This window comes from Balaenoptera ricei, chromosome 7, assembly GCF_028023285.1.
Source record: "Balaenoptera ricei isolate mBalRic1 chromosome 7, mBalRic1.hap2, whole genome shotgun sequence".
NCBI classification, from domain to species: domain Eukaryota; kingdom Metazoa; phylum Chordata; class Mammalia; order Artiodactyla; family Balaenopteridae; genus Balaenoptera; species Balaenoptera ricei.
This window is the reverse complement of record NC_082645.1, coordinates 119,184,384-119,207,094: the sequence shown is the minus strand read 5'-3', so window position 1 is coordinate 119,207,094 and position 22,711 is coordinate 119,184,384. Positions and strand designations below refer to the sequence as shown.

Sequence of the window (22,711 nt, the reverse complement as noted above, 5' to 3'; positions counted from 1 at the left end):
TGTATTTTGCTGTTGTTGGGTGGAGTGTTCCAAACAGGTTGATTAGATCCTGTTGGTTGATGGGTGTTACTGCATTCTTCTATACCTTAGCCAATTTTTGTCTAGTTGTTCTATCCATTGTTGAGGGAAGGGTGTTGAAGCCTCCATCTATAATTGTGGATTTGTCTATTTTTCCTTTCAGTTTAGTTTGCTTTTTTTTTTCCTCACATATTTTTCAGCTCTACTGTTTAGTGCATCCACATTAGGATTGCTATGTCTTCTTGGTGGACTGATTCTTTTATCATTATATAATTCCCCCTGCCTCCCCCATCCTTGGTAATTTTCTATTTTCTTTGCTCTGGAGTCTCCTTTATCTCATGTAATATAGCCATTCCTGCTTTCCTTAGATTGTTAGTGTGATACACTTTTTTCCAACCTTTACTTTCAACTTGCTTCTTGCTATATTTGAAGCAAGTTTCTTATAGACAGCATATAGTTGGATCCGTTTTTTAAATTTTTATTCTGCCAATCTCTGCCTTTTAATTGGAATATTTATACCATTTACATTTAATGTAATTATTGATGTTTGGGCTTAAGTCTTCCATTTTATTTTTTCTCTGTTTTCTTTTTCCTACCTTTCTGTGGGTCACTTAAACAGTTTTCAGAAGTTCAAGTGAAGAACAGAAACCTTACCTCCTTTTACATCCCTTTACCCTCCCCCATTCATAATATAATTATCTTAAATATTTCTTCCACATACATTTTGAACCACATCAGACAGTGCTATGATTTTTGCTTAGGCCATCAAACATAATTTAGAAAACTGAAGAGAAGGAAAGTCTATTTTATTTACCCATATTTTTGTTCACCATGCTCCTTCTCTCTGATGTTCCAAGGTTCCTTCTTTTACTATTTCCTTTCTGTGTAAAGAACTTCTTTAGTCATTTTTAGCATAGGTTTTCTGGTGACAAATTCTGTTAGTTTTCTCCTTCATCTGAGAATGTCTTGATTTCCTCTTCGTTCCTGAAGGATATTTCTGCTGTGTTTTTAATTTGGCTTGACAGTTCTTTTCTTTGAGCACTTGAAAATTTTTGCATACTTCCTCTGGCCTCCATGGCTTCAGATGAGTAATCTACTGTCATTCGAATTATATTTTTCCTATAGATAAGGTATTATTTATTCTTTCCTCTGGCTCCTTTCAAGATTTTTCTTTGTCTTTCATTTACGGAAGTTTACTTTTTATGTCTTAGGGTAGATTTCTTTTGGTTTATCCTGTTTGGGTTTTGTTCAGCTTCTTGAATCTGTGGGTTTATGTCTCTTGCCAAATTTGGGAAGTTTTCAGCCATTATTTCTTCAAGTTCTTTTTCATCCCACCCTCTTTCTCCTATCCCTCCAGGACCTCAACGAAATGAATGTTAGATCTTTTGTTATAGTCCCACAGGTCCCCAGAGGCTCTGTTTAATCTTCTTCCAGTCTACTTCCTGTCTGTTTTTTATATTGGTTACTTCTATTGTTCTTTCAGTTCACTCTTTCCTCTGTTGCCCCTATTCTGCTGGTGAGCCTGTCCACTGAGCTTTTAACTTTGGCTGTTGTAGTTTTTAGTTCTAAAATTTCTGTTTAGTTCTTCTCTACATCTTCTTCTTCTTTGCTGACACTTTCTATTTCTTCTGTTTCGAGTGTGTTCATAATTGCTCATTAAAGCATTTTTATTGTTTTTGCCTTAAAATCTCTTTATCAGATAATTCTAACATCTTTGTCATCTCAGTGTTGGCATCTATTGATCGTCTTTTTTCTTTGATTTAAGATCTTTCTGGTTCTCAGTATGATGAGCGATTTTCAGTTGAAACCTGGACATCCCTATGTCGTTATGAGTCTGGATGTTTCTTAACCCTTCCGTATTAGCTGTCTTTTTTTGACCTTCCTCTGGCAGGAGGAGTGTGCCAACTGACTACTGCCAAGCGGGGGTAGACGTCCAGATTCCCTCCTTGGCCTGTGTCAACATCCAAGAGGAGAACACACCTTGTTAGTGATGGGTATGGGTGGAAGCCCAGGGTGCCCACGTGGTCTCCACTGACACCTTGGTGGGGTGCACAACTGTGGTGGGGCAAAAGTCCTGGCTCTTCACTAGGCCCTGTCTGACACAGGAAGGGCATGGGGCTCTTGTCACAGCCTGTGTGGGTGAAGTCTGGGCTCCCAATTCTCCTTTGTGGCACAGGTGGGGGTGGTGGCAGTTTACCATGGTGATTGGCTGGAGAAAAGCAGGTATTGTCTAAAAGTTCTCTGTATTGCTAGGCTCTCCTTTCCCTGGTCCACTGGCTGGAGAGAGAGGGCTTTCTTGGGCATTTTTCATCAGCCCTTATTGGTGTTTCTGAGTTGCTGGCTTCCTCTGCTCTAATTCTGGAATAAAGGAAGCAAGAGAAACCCTAGGGAACTCACCACATGTTGTCTGTTTCTTCCTCTTGTTATCAAGTTTCTGACAACACATGTGGTGCTGGTACCACCTCATTCCCTGGTTAAAACACCCCTCAGGTCATGGGGACACAGGAGCTTTCAGGGAGGAAACCAGGTGCTTCTACGTGGCCCTGCTCACCCCACAGTCAAGAGAAGGGCAGCACACCTCAGCCGGGGGGCTCCGGTGGCACCTCTTTGGTGGGCTGGGCCAAAATAACAAAAGGAACTGGATGCTTTGAAGCAGCTGAAAACGACTTCCTTCCTCTGCTCTGAATCACCCCCAGCGAGACGGCAGGTCCGTGAGCCCTAAGTGTAGAAGCGGCCGGGGAGCCGCGTCTGGCTCGGTGGAGACGAGAGCGCTGTGCTGTCACCGTGCTTCAAGAGACGGGGCGCCTCTGTCCTGCATACAGACAACACAGCCAGCGGGCCAGACCCCTCGTTGAACTTCTACCTTACCCTGGCCTGAAATTCCGCTCTTGTCCACCTCCAAACAGCATAGGGTACAGAGGGGTGAGTTCACCGAGCCCTCGGATGTAAAGTGCTCCAATCCTGGGGCCATAGAACTGAAAGAAAAGTCAGTCATTTATTCAACAAGAACCTTCTGGGGACCTTCTCCATATACGTATTGAGAGGCCCACAGAGATACTCTACGACGTCCGGGCCCACCTCCTCTGGTCCCGCAGGTGGCCACCCAGCCCCACTGCAGACACGTGGGGGTCACAGAAGCCTTCGGGTGGGGGCAGGTGCTGGAGTCTGGTCCCCAGCTCGGGGGCAGCAGAGCACCTGCACGGCACATGGGAGACTCTGTGAAGGAGAGGGGCTGGAGAGAGAGATGGCCAAGGGCTGTCCTGCGGATGACTCCACGCTCTCAAATCCACATTAGCTAGAAACCTTAAGGGCTGCCGTGTCAGGCCAGCGCCTCACACCCTTGGGAATCAGCTGAGGGGAACTTACTAAAAATAGTCCAGCTTCTAGTCAGCTGCTGGAAAGATGAGCAAAAGCTTCAGAAGGGTCTTCACTGTTAACTATTTCCCCAGCATACCCGAGAGATGAGGGCCGTGAAAACCACACCCTCACACTCAGAGCCACACTTTGAGTCAAGTTAGAGAGGCCATCATTCTTGAACCCTGCATCTTCCCGTCCCTGGGTGGGGGGCTGAGTGGGCTGAGGAGGGGTCTGCACGCACTCTCTGGGCTGCAGAGGTCACTCACTCCCGGGCTAAACCCACCTGTGAGCTCCACTCCCCCCACCCTCCCCCCGACCCCGCCTCTCCCCCTCCCCCTCCCCCCTCCCCCTCCCCCGACGGCCTTGCCCGGCCTCCCCGCTTCCTACCCCGTACGGGCTGCGCTGCCCAGTGTCCCCGGCTCAGCCCTCGGCATCCTAGCTCTGCCGGGCTCTCCTCCGAGCTGCCGAGGCCGGGGCCGCAGTCTGCCCATCACCATGACCCAGGGCCTCGCTGGGCAGGCGTGCCGGGGGCACCGGTGACGGAGGACGAGCGGGGCCGCGGGCTCTGCTCGCAGGTGAGCCTGGCGTCGAGGCGTCTCCCCGGCAGGAGGGCAGGAAGGCGGACGGACGCACCTTGTGGCCCACGATGGTCAGGAAGTCCACGCCCAGGTCCCGCATGTCCACGCGCCGCTTCCCCAAGGCCTGGGCGGCGTCCGTGTGCACGAGCACCCCCGGCAGCCCGCCCGCCGCCCGCTGCTGGTTCAGGGCTCGGACTCGCCGGCTGATCTCGGGCACCGGCTGCAGAGGGAGAAACACACGGCTGAGTGTGTTGATTTGATGAAGACGGAATGAAAGAAACGAGGAGTTGTTAATGAGGACACAGCAAAAAGTTCCCGAACTGAAGAACAGGGGAGAGAAGAGGCGGGGGCTGGGAAGCCGGAGTCCCCACTCCCTCTTCCTAAGAGGGACAGCCACTCACCATGATGACGCCTGTCTCGTTATTGGCCAGCATGATGGTCACGAGGCACGTGGCCGGGCGGACGGCCGCCAGGATGTCCTCAGCCTCCGCCTGCCCGTTTACCTTGGACACGGGGACAAAGGTGACCTCTGAGGAATAAGACACAAGTATGAGGTCAAACCCACAAAGTATCGTTTCTGGAACGTTTACTTAGACACAGTGAAAAAAGCAATTTATCATAAAGGTTCAGAAAACTCTGAAGAAGGAATATGAGCCCCCTTTATCGCCCCGCCCACAGACAACCGGCTTGAAGGCTTCGTCAATGAGCTTCAATTGGGGGGCTGTCTGGGGACACCCTGTTCCGCCTCTAAGGGACCCGCAAGCAGCTGAGACACCCTCAGTTCATGGGAGCGTCTCGAGGCGCTAAGTACTTAACCTTCCCTCGCTCGCCACTGACCCAGCCTTTGTTAAGCACCTACCGTGTGCCAGGCGCTGCTCCAGGCCCCTAGAATCCTACTACTGCAGATGGAAAATAACGAGAGGTGACCAAATCGGGGTTTGGGGTTCAAAATGGTGAAGACAAACACACCCACTGTCCCCTCAAGGTCCCACTGAAACGAGAGAACGGATATATTTCTCGATAAGGGCGACCACCTGTGGACAAGGAATTTTGAGCAATGCCCGGAATACAGAAAGATGATGTCATTAGACTAAGAGCATCAGGGAAAACCCACCCAGGACACTGATAGGCGAAAACTAACTCCACAGAAAGTAGGAAAGGATCCAGAGGCCATCCACGTTCAGGGTGCACTTGTGGAGAGCAGGGTGGGGGCCGACTGCCGAGGCAGGCAGAGGACCAGGTCCCGACAGATAAGGACCCCCGCCTCATACCCAGCAAGTGGGTGGCAGCAGCGCTGGCCTCGACAGCAGGCGGGCTCGGGGGTGGGCGGGCGCTGTGGGGCAGCAAGGGAAGGGCGGAGCTGGTGCATCCACTACGGGACTCAAAGGGGAGCAAAGGAAGGGCCACTCTGGCCAGGACTTCTGTCTTTTTATTAAGTGTATGAGCACCTGCTCAACACCATCAACCCTCAGGGAGGCGCAGATCAAAACCCCCATGAGCTCCCACTTCACACCCGCTAGGACGGCTGTTACAGAAAACACAGACACTAACACATGGTGGCGAGGACGTGGAGAAATTGGAGCCCCCAGGCACTGCTGGTGGGAATGTAAAATGGTGCAGCTACTGCGGAATACAGAGGTTAGGGTGAAACACCGCGATACTTCAAAAGGTGAAACAGAGCTACCACATGACACAGCAGTTCCACTCCTGGGTATATACTCAAGAGAAACAAAAACATTCGTCCACACAAAAACGTCTACACAAATGCTCACAATGGCATTATTCGTAGTATCAAATGTCCATCAAATGTTCATCAACTGACGAATGGATAAAATGTGAACATTATTCACCCATAAAAAGGAATGGAATACTGACACAGGCTACAACGTGGATGAACCCTGAAAACATGATGCTAAGTGAAAGAAGCCAATTACAAAAGACCACATATCATGTGACTCCATTCATATGAAAGTCCAGAATGGGGAAATCTCCAGAGACAGAATGTATTATTAGTGGTTGCCCAGGGCTGAGGGAAACAGAGTTACAGTTAACAGATGCGAGGTTCTTTTGAGGGTCAGGAAATGCTCTCTAATTGACTGTGGTGGTGGTTGCACAACTCTGTGAATTCGCTAAAAGCTACTGAATCGTACACTTCAAACGGGTGAAGAGTATCATACGTGAGTTCCATCTCCATAAAGCTGACATATATATTAAAAAACAACAACAGCAACAACTGGACCGTGTGGAGGTGGAGGGGTGTGAGACAGTTGAGGTCAAGTCCCCATTTTATACCAGGGAGTCAACAAATAGATGCTTGAGTTAATAAACTAAGAAATGGAGATTATTAAGTATTAAAGTGGAAGTAATTAAAGTGATAATGCCAACCACGAGAAAAACTGAAGGCAAACTTGAGGGGCGCTGCCTCCGAGGAGCAGGACTGGGGGGTGTGGGGAAGATGGGGGGTGTGGGGAAGATGGGGGCGTGGGGAAGATGGGGGCGTGGGGAAGATGGGGGGCGTGGGGAAGATGGGGGGCGTGGGGAAGATGGGGGGGGTGGGGAAGAACCTTTACTTTACAGCAATACTTGAAGCCTTTCTGTCATCTTTAGGTGCACGCCTATTCTTTGTAAAAACGTGTACAATTTTAAACAAGAGGTGAAATGTAACAGCAACTAATAACAATGTATTAAGTTGCCCTTCCCTGTACCTGAGACACAGAAAAAAAGGCACCAGGGATTAAGAGGAAGGACAGTTTAAACAAGAAGTTGGACCTGACTTTTTTTTAGTTAGAGTGGTGCATCAAGAGAAAAACCTTTCCAGTGGTCAAAGGGGAAAAGTGGTAACAAGGCTCACAGTCAAACCGAGCAGCTCTGGCACAACCCCTTTATCTTTAAGATAAACACTCTCCCCTGCCTCCCCTTCAGGTTTCCAGGCAGATTAGGTAAGAAGGCAAATGCTGCGGAGAAAACCAGTCTTATTCCAAGGAGAGGTCAACCCTGGCTGTCTTGGGACAACTGTCTCTTACGTTTTCAAAGGCCAGCATCTATACCCTGTGTCTCGAGATGTCACATCACAGGAAAAGTGAAAGGACCAGAAGTAACCAGGGCCACTGCCACTGCTGCACAGGCCCCACCTGCCCCTCAGACTGCCTGGCCAGGTGCACCTCCCGGTGGGGCCCCAGCACCCCCCCCCACCCCCCACCCCCGCCTCTGCTCCCCTCACCCCGGGAGGCCCTCCCCTCCCCTCTGAGATAACAGGCTCCCAGCAGGGGTGCACTTATTCTTGTTTTTACCACCAGAAGTTGATGTCTATTGGATCCTTTTTGTTTCTACCAGAGGGAGTGCAAGCCAAGATTCAATCATTAAAATCAAATAATGAAAAGCACGGGTTAGCATTTCTAGGCATGCTATTAAATATACACGTATTTATCATATACAAGAGCCTGACGTATCATGCGGTGATAAACGACCAGTTCCACGCACTGGTGATTGATTTCTCCCTCAGGGAAAATCTGGAAGGACAGGCCTTGTAACCTTCGCCCCTGGGCACAGCCAGGAGCCCAAGCGTCAGAGGGTAAATGATTCGCCAGGGCGCCCGGGTCGGGCCGGGGTGGCCCCGCCGGACCTCAGCCAGCTGCCCACTCACCGGCCACTCGTTCTTCCACCAGGTGCTCCAGGGGCAGGCGGATGGAGTCGTGTTCCACCGTGCAGGTGATGATGTGAGGCAGGGCCCCCTCCACTGGGCTGGGATGCTCGGCCGTGTCCCCCACTGCGGCATGGATTTTGTGGAAATGTTTCACCACAGAATGGATTACTAAATTATTTGACTGCAGAGACAGAGCAGAAAAATCATTTATGAAAACTATCCTAAGGGGAGACTTAGAGTAACAATCTCTCTCATTTGTAGTTTCCTTTGTAGCTAACATTTAAAAAGAAAACAACCACACAAAAAAACGGTCTCAAAGAAAATCAGCTCCTGAGCTGCATCTTCTGAAAGGCCTAACTACAAAGATTTGGGGGTTTTCAACTTTCATAAATGTCGGAATTCGTTTCCAGTGGATCACGCAGGCTTTTTGTTAAGCAACATTATGCATTTTAAAATTTTTCTAAATCTGTCAAAAAAGAATATTTTGCCCAGGCGACCATCGCTGGTGGGAATGTGAACTGGCACAACCTCTGTTAAGGGCCATCTGGCATATCTATCAAACAGGCCCTCTGACCCAGGAAGTCTAGTTCTTGGACTTGATCCTACAGCTACACTTGCACAGAAGCAAAATGATGGATGTAAAAGGTTACTGGTTAAGTGTACAATGACGTAACAGCAAAACCTTAGGAAACCCTTCACCGTCTATCAATAAGGGGACTTGTTCAGTGGACCCCAAGCAGATGTAAAAGCACAGAGGGAATGCCCCAAGGGCTGATGCCAGAGATCTCAAAGGCACTTGTTAAATGAAAAAAGGTAGCAAGCATTATATGCAGCATCATACAATTTGTATAAAAAGGGCGAGATACATACACATTTGCTTATACATCCCCAAAATCCTTGAAGAGGTAAAAAGGGAAGGGGAAAAGAATATATAAATCTACACACTTAATCTGTTTTTAAGGCAAAGGCTCTCTCTGCAGGACTCCACAGAAACTAACAATACTGGTCTCCTGTAGGGAGAGGAAGTGGATAACTGAGGGGATGGGTGGGAGATTTTTTTTTTTTAAGGACCTTTTCTCTCATTGCTAAATACAACATATACACAGAAAAGTGTGTAAAATAGAAATGTAAGTTTCATGAGAAAGCATGACAGTGAAGGCCTGAGTAACCGTGACCTGGGTCAAGACGAAAACATGACCCACAGCAGGAAACACCTCCCACCCGCCCTCAATCACTGCCCCACCCCCATGCCAGCTAACCTCCACCCTGATTTGTATGGTAATCATTTCCTTGCTTTTCTTTATGCTTTTCCTTCCTATGTAAGGATCCCTAAGTGATTTTGCTTATTTTGCCTCTTTTTGACCTTCAAATGAATGGAACTGGACTGAATTAATTTTTCTCTAAACTGAAGATCCAACCTATTCGAGTATCTGAAGGCACCGCCCAGCGGGAAGGCGGTGGCTGCGCTTGTCCTGTGCTGAGGGGACCACACACTGTCACCCGGCGCTCGGAGGACTTAAAAGGCACTGAGAGTCTAACAGGCGGTCCTGATGGAGAACAAGGCGGCCGACGGCAGGGCTCACCCAGATCTGAGACACATCGAACCAGATGATGGGGAGGAGACGGTCAGGATGGAGGGCTTGGATGTGCTTCTCTGAAGGCAGATGGTTCTTTAAAGTCCCAGGTCACGGGGCTTCCCTGGTGGCGCAGTGGCTGAGAATCTGCCTGCCAATGCAGGGGACACGGGTTTGAGCCCTGGTCTGGGAGGATCCCACATGCCGCGGAGCAACTGGGCCCGTGAGCCACAACTACTGAGCCTGCGCGTCTGGAGCCTGTGGTCCGCAACAAGAGAGGCCGCGACAGTGAGAGGCCCGCGCATCGCGATGAAGAGTGGCCCCCGCTCACCGCAACTAGAGAAAGCTCTCGCACAGAAATGAAGACCCAACACAGCCGAAAATAAATAATAAATAAATAATAAATAAAAATTAAAAAAAAAAAAAGTCCCAGGTCACCCCCTCGCAGAAAACACAGCGACTCCTGGTCCAGAAAGGAGGGCCTTCGGGGGCTGCACACCTCAGGCCAAAGTTGAACCCACCCACCGTGAACGCGACAAAGGTGCCTGGGCCCCTCCCATGTGCCGCCTCCACCTGCAGGTACCAAAGGGCACAGGACTCCACGCTGAGCGCCCAGGTGGCACTGGGAGCACAGCAGCTTCTGTCGGAACCGGTCGGTCACAACTAAAAACGTACCACGTGCCCCCAGGCCACCAGGCTCCTCAGCACCTGACCCCCGGCCAGACCAGGACGGCCCACAGGGCAGCTGGGGCGGCCCCTTGCGGGGCACCAGGAGTCTGGTCCTGGGGGGTGGTCGGTGCCCAGGGCCCTGGCGGCAGCTCCCCTCCCCTCTGGTCAGCTTGGCTCGTCCCGGCCCGGCCCAGCATAGCCTCTGGCTGACGCCCTGCGCTCCACACTCACGATCCCTCCGCGCTGCTGTAGGGGACTGTGTGGTACCCTTCCACCCGGGACGGCATCGGAGGTGTGAATATCGGTCCATGCTATTGGGAGGGACATCTGAGTCGTCCCCAGTCTCTGGCTGTCATGAACGCTACCACAGACAGTCCTGCCTGCCCCTGCTGCCCACATGCCCCATTCTTCTACGGTACGTACCTGAGGGGAGCTGCTGGCTGATAGGGTGGCGTGGCCTCCACTTCACAGGTGATGCCAACCCACCTTCCTTACGCTCCTGCCAGCGCCGTGCGTGCTCGCTGCTGTACATCCTTTGTCAATACTTCCTGTTGTTGGACTTCTTGTCACCATCCTGATGGGTGGGCAGAGGCAACCCATGTTGTTTACCTTTGTATTCTGATCACTTATGAGGCTGAGTACCTTCTCCCACGTAGAAACCACATGGGTTTCTCTGTGAAGTGCATATTCACTTTTCTCGCCCATTTTTCTACCGGGCTGTCTGCCGTTACATCCTGGATGCTAGTCGTCTCTCAGTTACGTGCTGCAACGATCTTCGCCCACTGTCAGGCCGGTCTTCTGATTTCCTTCAACGTTCTCTGATGAACTACAAATTGTTTAGTGGTGGTGGTGGTGGTAGAATTTATCGACCTTTTCTTTTATGATTAAAGTTTCCTGTATTTTATCTAAGAAATCCATCTCTTCAACATCACAAAGGCCAGGCCTTGTCACGTGACAAGGACCCATCCAGGTATGGCCCTGTTTCGGGCCTCGTGTCTCTCCTTGCCCTAAGACCATCTGCCTTAATTAGTAGAACAATTCACTGTGTTCTTAATCTTGAAGAAGATTTGGCTATTCTTGGCATTGTGTATTTCCATATAAATTAGTTTGCGAGATTCCATCAAAAGAGAGTCAGAATTTTCACTGAAGTTGCTTTGACTCTACAGATCAATCTGGAAAGAGCTGACATATTTATCGTACTGAGTCTTCCCATCTGTGAACATGGTATATGCTGCATTTATTTAGAACTTCTTTGAAGGCTCTCAGTAATGTTTCTATTCCTTTCCCAACGTGTGTGTGCGGGTGTCTTACAAAAGCTTTTTTACTAGATTTATTTCCTAAGTATTTGATATTTTTTGGTGCTCTGGTAAATACCTGTTTGTTGCTGGTACATAAAAATACAATGGATTTTTTCATCTAATAACTTTGCTGAATTTACTTACTAACTCTAATAATCTAGCTGCAGATTCTCTTGGTTTTTTATGTGGATAGTCACGTCACACGTGGATGACCTTCTTCTCCAATAAGGAAATGAGGTGGCGAGAATTATTAATTGAGTAGAGACCTTGACATCATCACACTGCCACTGAGTATCTTCTATCAAATTAAAAAGAAGTACCTTCGAAATCGGGTCAAACCTGAAACTTTTTTTTTTTAATTGAAGTATAGTTGATTTACAATGTTGTGTTAGTTTCAGGTGTACAGCAAAGTGATTCCATTATATATATGTTCTTTTTCAGATTCTCTTCCATTACAGATTATTACCAGATACTGAATATAGTTCCCTGTGCTACAATAGGTCCTTGTTGGTTGTCTATTTTATATAAAGTAGTGTGTATCTGTTAATCCCAAACTCCTAATTTTTCTCTCCCCCGCTTCGCCTTTGATAACCCTAAATTTGTTTTCTATGTCTGTGAGTCTATTTGTTTTATAAATAAGTTCATTTATATCATTTTTTTAAGATTCCACATACAAGTGATATCACATTATATTTGGCTTTCTCTGTCTGACTTACTTCACTCAATATGATAATCTCTAGGTCCATCCATGTTGCTGCAAATGGCATTATTTCATTCTTTTTTATGGCTGAGTAGTATTCCATTGTATATCTATACATCTTCTTGATCCATTCATCTGTCCATGGACATTCAGATTGTTTCCATGTCTTGGCTATTGTAAATAGTGCTGCTATCAACACTGGGGTGCATGTATCTTTTCAAATTAGAGTTTTTGTCTTTTCCAGATGTACGCCCAGGAGCGGGATTGCTGGGTCATATGGTAGTTCTATTTTTAGTTTTTTAAGGAACCTCCATACTGTTCTCCATAGTGGCTGCACCAATTTACATTCCTACCAACAATGTAGAAGGGTCCTCTTTTCTCCACACCCCCTCTCCACATTTATTATTTGTAGATGTTTTGATGATGGCCATTCTGACCGGAAACCTCACACTCTTAATAAGGTAAGCAACTTAGTGGGATTCAAAGGAATGATTACAGGGCAAAATGAAGGGGAAACTCTCTTTATTGAAATAGCAATGCAAAGCAAATTAATTTATAAGTTATGCAACAAATATCCTATCAGCCCCCTGGAATTCACTTACAAGATAAATGTTGGCTAATTATATCAAGGGCAAAGCATTACTCTTTCTTTAAAAATCAATAATACCGGGCTTCCCTGGTGGCTCAGTGGTTAAGAATCCGCCTGCCAATGCAGGGGACACAGGTTCGAGCCTGGGTCCGGGAAGATCCCACATGCCGTGGAGCAACTAAGCCCATGCGCCACAACTACTGAGGCTGTGCTCTAGAGCCCACGAGCCACAACTACTGAAGCCTGCGTGCCCAGAGCCCATGCTCCACAACAAGAGAAGCCACCGCAATGAGAAGCCTGCGCACCACCACGAAGAGTAGCCCCCCCTTGCTGCAACTAGAGAAAGCCCGCGTGCAGCAACGAAAACCCAATGCAGCCAAAAATAAATAAATAAATAAAATAAATTTTTTTAAAAAATCAATAATACCAAGAGGCAGCCACCTTCTACTTTTTTAAAAAAATAACTTACAGCTAAAAGAACATGAGACTGTTGAGACTGTTTACCTCTGTGCCCCCGGAAGTGAAGATCATGTCTCGAGGTCTCGCACCTATCATCTTGGCAAGGTTTTCCCGAGCTGCATTGATAATCTCCTTGGCCTTCCTACCTTGAGGGAGCAAAGTGGAAATTCATTAACTTTGCTTCAGCAAGTCCAATCAACACATGTTTAAAAGAACAACCAGACATGAAGGAGCGAGGGATCTGAGTGGGTAGTTCTAAGACAAAACGTGCTCCGCTAACGTGAGCTACGACCAGAAATCACTTGGCAAAGGCGCAGCTGTAAGATGTCAGCAAATCAGTGAAAACTACTGAGATTTCAGTAACTTAGTAAGAGCCAGAAACAAATATGGGAGGATGCCTGGGAACCCTACAATTCCCTGAGACACGGTTTTCTTCTTACCGGATGCTACGGGAGAGGGGAAGCTGTGGCCATCTGCCTGGCTTCCCATCCGTCAAGACAGGAGAATGAAAGGATGGAATAATTTGCTTAAGATCACGCTGCAAAACAACAAAAATAAGCAAAAATAGAACTTGTGACTCCTCGACACAAAGCCCAATGCCATATGTCATACTGCCGGTCCCCTAGGTAACTAGAAAGGTCACCGCCTCAGGGACACATTTGCTTTCAAACAGCTGCTAGGAGCCCAGCTATTCCTAGTTTCACTGGAGAGCAGGAAAACAGGAACCAAACTTCATGTGGCAGAGAAAGAAAGGCTCTGGGATGGGAATTCTGAAAATTTTGATGACCATTTTTAGTCTGTAGACCAGTAGTCTCCAAACTTTTTTGACTATTCAGTCCTATTTATAAAAAAATTTTTTTGAGCAGGTACCACTAAAATAAACATATAAATAATAAAACATAAAGATAGAAATGTAAAAAGATGTGGTAAAAATAAATATACAAAGTAATCCACACACTCCTTAAGACTATTGCGTAGGTTTTAATTACAAGCAATGAAGGTCTGGGGTGTTTAGGAAACCCAGTCCTTTCAATTAGTGATACTTGGAAAGACTGCAGTAAATGTCAATCAGTTTGGGTAGGACCCCTGTTAGCTCCTCCTGAGTGCCGCGCAAACCCCGTCCACCAGCTCACGGCCCACTCCTCCTCCAGGATTCTGCTGAGAAGCCCCCTCTGAGGAGCTGCTGGGCTGATCCCACAGCAGCAGGTCCCCTGCCCATGCCCCACTGCCCTTCCCAGGACAATCGGGTGGCCCATGTGGCGTGTGGCCCCCGGAGCCTGTTTCAATGCGCCTGTAGACCTTCATAGAAGCATTTCACAGGGTTTTCTTTTTCCTTTTCAAAAATGGGTTTCATAATTTACAAATTGGTTTGCAAAAACTTCCCTTTCCACTTATCGACAAGTCTTGGAGACCCTTCTACATAAGGATTCGTGGGGCTACCTCACCACCATGATGTACCTATTGGAACGGCTAAAATGAAAAGACTGGCCAGTCCAAGTGGTCAGGAGGATGTGGAGAAAATGCAACTCTCATTCACATCAGTGGGAACAGAAACTGGTACAAGCACTTTGGAGAGAGCACAGCAGTTCCTTAGGAAGTCAAACTTACACCTCCCATCTGACCCCGCTGTTCTGCTCCTAGGTGTTTATGGTAAATAGTGTTTACCCAAGAAAAAAGAAGGTTATGTCCACAACTTGTACATCAACATACGCCCAAAATTCCAACCCAGACCTTGTTCTGGACGCCACTCACCCCACCTGGATGTCCAACAGGCATCTGAAACTACACACATTCAAAGCAGAATGTCCGGGGACTTCCCAGGTGGTGCAGTGGTTAAGAATCCGCCTGCCAAGGCAGGGGACACGGGTTCGATCCCTGGTCCGGGAAGATCCCACATGTCGCAGAGCAACTAAGCCCGTGCACCACAACTACTGAGCCTGCACTCTAGAGCCCGCGAGCCACAACTACTGAGCCCACATGCCCATGCGCCTAGAGCCCGTGCTCTGCAACAAGAGAAGCCACAGCAATGAGAAGCCCGCGCACCGCAACGAAGAGTAGCCCCCGCTCGCCGCAACTAGAGAAAGCCCGTGCGCAGCAATGAAGACCCAACGCAGCCATAAATAAATAAATAATAAATTTAAAAACAAAAACAAACAAACAAACAAAAAGCTGAATGCCTGCCTCCCTCCCCCCAAACTGGCTCCTTTCTCAAAGGCTCCCAGCCTTTCCTTTCTCAGTAAGTAAATGGCAACTCAGTCCTTCCAGGGGACCAGGGTGAAAGCTCCTGTCTTTCTCCTACCCCATCACCCAATCCATTATCAAATCCTGTAGGATCTGCCATCAAAAATATCCAGAATCCAACCCCACCTCCCCCTGCCCCAGCCACCAGCTGAGTCAAGGCCACTGCTGGGATATTCCCCTGGCATGACCTCAACTCCACGGACCCCACTGCGGTCCATTCTCCACAAAGCGGCCAAAGTAATGCCTTGACAACCCAAACATTCTTTGTGCTCTGTGCTGTTCCCTCACTGGGAACAATGCTCGGCACACAGTAGGTACTCAACCAACACTGGTTAAATCACCTGTGTTCAAAGTGTGTTCTGGGGAACTCTGGGGGTCCACAAAGTCAAAACTATTTTCATAATAATACTGAGACATCATTTGCCTTTTTTACACTCATTTTCTCGCAAGCATATAAGGAAGCCCTCCAGAGGCTACGTGATGTGAATACCGCAATGGACTGGATACAGAGCCAGGTATGGGACCCAAACGTCTTCTATTTATCCAGACCTTGAAGATTTTCAAACATGTTCAACAGTGCCATTCTTCTCACAAAATTTGTTCTGTTTTGGAAAAGATAGTTTCTTTTTCATAAAAAAAAAGTTGACATGTAATGGATTTATTATTGTTACTTTTAATGAATAGATACGTATCTATTTAAAGTTTTTTAGCGTTAAGTTCTGATATGGCAAATATCTACACACAAAGCGTGCGTAAGCAGAGGCTCTTTGGGGTCCTTAATACATTTTCAGAGTGTGGGGCCTCGTGAGTGACCTCAGTTATGTCACCCTCTGCTCAGGCCCTCCAGACGCACTCCACCCCGGGCCCACGAGAGCCAGCCCTCACCTCACAGTGGCCTCCACAGCCCAGCGTGGCACTGCCCCCAAACCCGTTGGACCCCCGAGCCCCCTGCTGTCACCTGCAACCCTCTGCCTGCAGTGCCTCCCCAGGTGTCCCCTCCTCCTGTCTGCAAACGTATGTCATCCGAGATTAGGATCACCCTCCGCAAAGCGGGACCCCTCCCGCAGAACTGTCTGCCCTCTATCCGGCTTTACTGCTCCCCACAGGGCTTTGTCCACCTCGCACACTTGTATCTGTTAACTGCCCGCTGCCCGCTGCCCCCTCACAAGAGCAGGACCTTTTGTCTGTTGGCTGCTCCACCCACCAGGCACAGAGTAAGCGCCCTCCAGGCCAGCTGAGTGGACGGCTCACAGGGAAGGACTGGAGCCCTTGAAGGTGAGCCCCAGACCCTCCCTCCTGAGGGAGGGCTGCCCTTGAGTGTGTCAAAGACACCTGGGGAAGAAGCCCTAGGGAATCCCTGACTGCAGCAGGAGGGTGATGGTGGGAAAACCCCAGAACCCAGGGCTAGGAGAGCTGGGTTCCTTCTGGGGACCAACCCGAGATGCTGCAGGCCGCTGGCCCACTCTGAGAGCGGACGCCCTCAGCTGCGAACCTGAGTCCTGATGCCCACCCACCATGCAGGTCCTCACGAATGACAGAAGTGGGTGCGTGCCAGAGCACCGTCAACCTAACTCACTGTGCCCACAGTGGCACCCTCCCCGCATTTCCACAGCCAGAGGCACCCACAGGCGCTGGGGGGTGAGCCGGGGAACGTCATAGCACAGCGTGCGTACTGCCGTGTCAGCTAGAAACAGAGTTTTGAGGAGACAAAAGCTTGGCTTTAGTAAAGTTTTCTTCTCATTACACTAGGCATGCTGATTGTAGAAGAATTAAATACCACGACACAAAAAGAAAATACTCAAAACCTCCTGCAATCCCGCTACTCCAAGATACCTGTGGCGGGAGCATCTGGTGGGCAGCCCGTCTGTGCTGGGGCTGCCCTTGCTGCCACTCTCCCTCCCTACCATGGAGACATGTTCAGCTGGAACACATCTTAATTAAGGCCACGTTTAAATGAAGAAATTCTTAGATGAATTAAGAATTTAGACCTCATTTCCCAACTTCCACTGCAACTGAAATGCCAACGCGTGGCCATGGGACCAACCTCTGGCAATGGGTTACAGGCCAGAGTGGTACTTGCAACTTCCAGAAATGTCTTTGAAGGACTCAGGCAGCCCTTTCTCGTCCTCTTTCTCTCTGTCCCACAGGCCGGACTGCTTACGTGATGGCTTGAACTGCAGGAGCCATCTTGACCACAAGGGGCAGGTGCATGTTGAAGATGGAAAAAGCTTTAAGATAGAAGGAGCTGGGTCTCTGGTAGTGGCTGAGCAGCCACATGAGCCCTGGACGGTGAGAGAAATAAATTTCAAGCTGTTTAATCTACAGTTATTTGGGGGTTTCTGTCTCTCACAGCAAAACTATACATTTTCCATACTTGCTCTACATAATTTTTTCTTGGGTAGTGAGCAGGGGAAATCAATCACACTGCACATTTATAACGTGCATTTTCCACTTGGGCCAAATGCTGCAACTCTCCTCCTAGGTCATCAATACAGTCCACACCATTGCTTTAAGGGGGACCAGAACTCTCGCCAGGGCTTCTGCATACTTTATGTGGTCCATCCTCAACTGATGGACACGGAGGTTATAAGCGAGGTAGTAAAAAACATCTTGGGTTTCTAAACTCTTCCCATACCTCCTTAATATTTGCCTTAAAACAGATTACCCTCCAAGGAATTATTATCATTATTAAATCATAATATTGTGAAAATAATTAAACCATTCTATCATACAGGTGATTTTTTCTTTCTTTCCTTTTTTTTTTTTCTTTTCCATTTCTACCTGAGTGTCAACAGAGAATTATTGCAATGCATTTTTAGTTATGGTTCTTAATTTGTGGAAGCAAAGGCTGTCAAGGCAACATGCAATCCACAGACAGGCTTCATCAGGTCTAGAAGGGTTATTTCTCCCTGAGGGTTATTCCTAAATTTCTTCATGATAAATGCTTTTTATTAGCACTTAACTGTTTCTGGATTCTCCAGTTTTATGCGTCAGAAACTTCAGTTTCACTAGAGGAATGATTAGCTACAAGGCAATGTCCAGAAGATTAGCCAGAATACATGTATAATATAAACCAACAAACAAAGTTAATGAATGACTAGTATCCGATTTTGCAAAAGCTTTTAGTTATCAAGTTGTGAAGCTTTTAATAAGCAAACCAACATGAGAACCCATAAAAGCCTATAAATTTGTACACAGGTATTGCTAAATCCTAGGGCGTGGCAGTAGTCTGAAAGTTATTTTAGTTCATCGTGATCCACAGTTAAGATAGTTTATCTTCATTACCCCTGATAAAGCATTAAATAAGAAGACACAGCTTCAGCTCGCTGTCTGAAAGACACAACGTGACTCTGCCATGTAACTCCTGATCTGAAGCAAATTCTTTTCCAAGACCTCCAATTTAATGCTCTACATTAAAACAAGAATAAACGAGAAACATATAAGAATATTTATAACTGAAGAATTTGAAAGTAATTTTTATTTCTAAAAAAAGGAGACCAGGATTCTATGTGATCCTGATGTGGTAAAAGATCTATTTTGCAAATTTTGTAACGGTCGACTGAGACAGACACATGACAGGGTTTTAATAGGTACTGTCACTACAAACAACTCTTAATAAGACAGCTTTTTCATCTGGGAAAGGAGGACAGGAGAGTATGTTAAAGATGAAAGATTATGGTATCAACAAGGCTCAAATTTGGACTTCTCAGGAAAAAGCTACCCAAAATTACAGCTAAAGATTTGCAATTAACAGAAAATCCATTCAAAACCGAGTCATCCCATGTGGTATACAATTTCTCTAAGAGTACCTCTGCCCCCCACATCTCTGATCTGTGTGTGTCTCCTAGAATTACCTGCCGGGTAAGGGCTGCTGGGATTTCCCCAGGCTTCCTGCATGGCTTCAGTCATGGCCTGGATGACCTCTGGCTCCAGGGGGGTGGTTGCATTATAGTCCATATACACTTTCCTGCTGGAGAGAAAATAAAGACGTGCCTATTAGGGAAAAGAAGGTGAAATCTGGAAACACAGCTGCACCCTGTCTATCATATCAACAGGAGCAAATAATGTCAAGGTCGGGGTGCGTCTCTGCATTTACATGTACCAGATTCTACAAGCTGCGCTCAGAAGTCTCCACATCTTCATTACTTATGGAAAAGGTACACGTGTTTTCCAACCATCTATCAATAGTATTTGCTAGTTTCCTTTATCACTGTTAGGAAATTGTCCCTTTGGACTTTCAAAACTCTCAAAACTCCTTTCCACCGCTTGGTAGGAGGGGTGGTCCGCTGGGCCTGGGCTACCTACCCGACTCCCGCCTTCCCCCTGAGGGAAGCAGGGGAACCTTGCAGTCCCAGGGAGCCGCACATTCCCCAGGGCTTTTTCCCTGGTTTTTCAACCTCATCACTTCACCAGTAGTTTTCCTCTGTTTCCCTGCAGTGTCTGCGGTGGCCGTGAGGCTCGGGTGATCTAGGTGCCCACTGCTCCCCTCTCCCCCCTCTGCTTCCCCTGAGCTGCATGCAGTCTCCTCTGCGGGCTGGGGGGCATGTGCAGGCTTCTTCTCCTCCCTTTGCACTTTCCGTTTTCTTTGCCTAGAATGACCACACTGACACCCCTACCTTACTTTTTAGGTCTTTGCTCCAACTTTACCTTCTTGTGAGCCAACCTGGGCTCTAAATAAAATTGCAGCCACCCATGCCCTCCTCCCCAGGGCTGTGCTCCCTGGCACCCCGTTTCTCCAAGGCACCCCATCATCTAATACGCTAGACTTGCTCCTTGTTTATTCTCTATCTCAACAGAAAGTAACAGAACAGCAGCTCCACAAGCTCCCGTTTTCCTCCCAGCTCTGTCGCCAACACTGAGGACAATGGCTGGCACAGAGTAGGGGCTTGATTTATATGGTGACAAATGTGACAGAAAGTGCATAGCCCCTGAAAGATCCCTAAGTGAAATTTATCCGTATATCTTTTTACCAGTATCAAAAACTTTCAGAAACTTTCGTGAATATGTAATAGTAGGCAATCCTGCCAGATACCATTAATTATTTTACCTGACTTTAAAATCAGCAATAGCGTTTAAACCAATCCACATGAAAATTCAAACACAATTACCAATGGTGGCTGTTAAAACACAGGTTCTTTAACCCATGGAGTGGTTTTTTTTTTGGCCGCACCTTGCAGCATGTGGGATCTTAGTTCCCCGACCAGGGATCAAACCCGTGGCCCCTGCAATGGAAGTGAGGACTCTTAACCACTGGACCACCAGGGAAGTCCCCCCATGGAGTGTTTTAATGCAGCATCTTGTCTCTAAGATGCCCAAGCACAAGGCTTTGGGGCTTGGGAAGTCTGAGCAGCCATCCTTGGCCACCCGGGTATTAGGAATCCCTGGGTCCTGTTGAGTCTTAAACCTGCATGTGCCTCTAACTCTGCTCTCACTTCCAATAAGTATTCCAAAATTCCTCAAACTACTAGTGACCACAGCTCTTCAATCTCCTGCTTGGCTGAGCTAATTCAAAGCTTGAATTTCAGAACACTTCAAAGACTACTCTGCCCCATTATTTGTTACTTCTTTAAAGTGCTATCAATATTGCACGGGAAAGCTAAACTTTATTAGGTTCATAACCAAAAAGAAAAAGGCATCATGAATCTCTTCTCCACTCAGTACATTTTCCCAGCTCCCTTTTCTCAGCTCCAAGCAAATGAAACCTAATGAAAGACATGGCAGATTTAGGCCTGGACCCAAATTTTAAAGACACACACCCGTTCCTCATACTCAGGTAGAGAGGATTACCCCTCCTACCCAGGAATTATTTAACAAATTCCTGGATTGAGGGCGAAGACTCACAAACAAACAAAGATGCATTTCCCCCGCCCAGGGGAAGGTCCCAGCAGGCTGGAACAGCTCTTTGGGCTGGAGTGCCCCCCTCTCTTCACCCCCACTCTGCCAGGTGCTCAGGCCAGCAGCCTCGGGGCATCCTTCTTAACCTCACCTCTCCTCTACTCCGAGGACGCATCAGCAAGTGCCGGGTTTATTCTCAGTACAAACCCTTCTCCCGCCACCCCTGCCACCACTGCGGTCCACACCGCCTCTCCCTCCTCGATTATGACAAAAGATTCCCAACTGGCTTCCCTGCTTTCTGCAACCCCTACTCCCTACAAAGCAGCCAGAAGGATTCCTTTAAAATATAAAGTAGTAATTTGTAATATAATTAAATGACGTCACTCCCCTCTCAAACCTCCAGGACGCCCCAAGTCCTTCCTGGGCTCTGCGGCTCTGCTCGCGGACAGCTGCCCCAAGCCCCTCCGCTCCGCAGTCCTCGCTGCCCTGGACCCCGCGGGCTCATTCCTGCCCTCGGGGCCTTTGCTGCGGTTTCCTCTTCCCCGCGCGCTCGCTCCCAGAACTTGTGCGGCTCACTCCTGGATGTCACTCAGGTTTTAGCCCAAGCGTCACCTCCCCGGAGCCCTTCGCAGGCCACGCCTCGCATCCGCTCGTCCTCCCAGCGCTCATCCCTGCTTTAGGCCTCCCGCGCGGACAGCCGGGCGGCGCTGCATCCCCGCGCGGACCCTCATGCCCGCCAGAGGCCGGCCAGCTGGCTGCCCCTCTCCGGGAAGGACCCCTCCCCTGGAGAGTGACCACCAGCTGGCCGCCCCCTCCCTCGGGGAGTGACCACCGGCCGGCCGCCACCCTCAGACCTCGCCACGCGGCGCCTGGAGGGCTTCCCGGAGGAGGGCGCCGACGGCTTCCCCTGCCTTCCGCTCAAGGAGCGCACCTCTCCGGCGGGCTCTTCTCTGCTCGGCTGCCAGGCTGACTCGCCGCTCGCCCCCGCGCGTCCCTGCTCCGCGGCCCGGCCGCCTCCATCCCGACCCCGCCGCGGCCGGGTTCCAACCCGCCTGCCCGGAGCGCGGCCCCAACCGGCAAAGCATGTCACTGTCGGGAGCGCCACCGGGAGGAGGCGGGGCCGCGAGGACCGGGGCGAATCCGGATTGGCTGAGGTGCGCACTCCCAGCCAATCCTCGCGCTTCAGTGGCGCTCCGCCGGGAGGCGGGGCCCCGGCTGCGCACGGTCAGGTGACGGGCTGGGGGCGGGGCTGCAGGCGCGTCAAAGGGGGCGTGGTCCCGGCGGCGACGGAGGGCGGGCCCTGGACGGTGAGCGGCTAGGCGGCACCGGGAGCGAGGACGGCGTGGGACTGGGGGGGCGGCCGGGGAGCGAGGGGTCCGCGTGCTTCCGCCCGGCTGGAGCGGGAGACCCGGTCCTCCGAGGCCGGCGGGCCATGCCCTGCGTCACCGCTGTCCCGGGGGGCTCCACCATGATCCGACCCTCTGCTTGGGTGACTTTGGGTGAAATTAGGGCTCATTTCCTGCGGGTGGATCTGAGGGGTCTGGAGTGGAGGCTGTTACAGGAGCCAAGGCAAGGCATGAGGAACACCAAGCCCGGGCGCAAAACGCAGGAAAGATGGATCCCGGACAGATTTAGGGAACGGGGTCTGCTGAATGCGGGGCACGCGGGAGGGTGAGGGAGGAGGATGTTAGTCCCTCTACCCGGACAGGAAGGAGCCCCGGGGCGGGGAAGGTGATGGGCTGAGTTTCCG

At 49.1% G+C, this 22,711-nt stretch overlaps 1 protein-coding gene across 10 annotated transcripts in view; it reads right to left on the bottom strand.

Moving 5' to 3' along the window:
• Positions 1 to 22,055, bottom strand: part of SCLY (selenocysteine lyase) — a 32,390-nt gene extending 10,335 nt beyond the window's left edge. For 8 of the 10 annotated variants that reach the window (XR_009504332.1, XR_009504333.1, XM_059929055.1 and 5 more), the window contains exons 1-7: positions 21,893 to 22,055; positions 18,981 to 19,096; positions 12,931 to 13,031; positions 7,597 to 7,777; positions 4,355 to 4,482; positions 4,009 to 4,173; positions 2,887 to 2,993 (exon numbers count right to left, since the gene is read on the bottom strand). Coding sequence is in view for 8 of the 10 variants with exons in the window: in XM_059929055.1 (XP_059785038.1) it covers positions 2,887 to 2,993; positions 4,009 to 4,173; positions 4,355 to 4,482; positions 7,597 to 7,777; positions 12,931 to 13,031; positions 18,981 to 19,096; positions 21,893 to 21,981 (887 nt within the window). In the remaining 2 variants the exon portion in view is untranslated. Of the gene's footprint in view, positions 1 to 2,886; positions 2,994 to 4,008; positions 4,174 to 4,354; positions 4,483 to 7,596; positions 7,778 to 12,930; positions 13,032 to 13,325; positions 13,424 to 18,980; positions 19,097 to 21,892 lie in introns of those variants that run through there. The other 2 variants (XM_059929056.1, XM_059929057.1) reach the window with 2 other exon arrangements.
• Between the last annotated feature and the right edge of the window lie 656 nt (positions 22,056 to 22,711).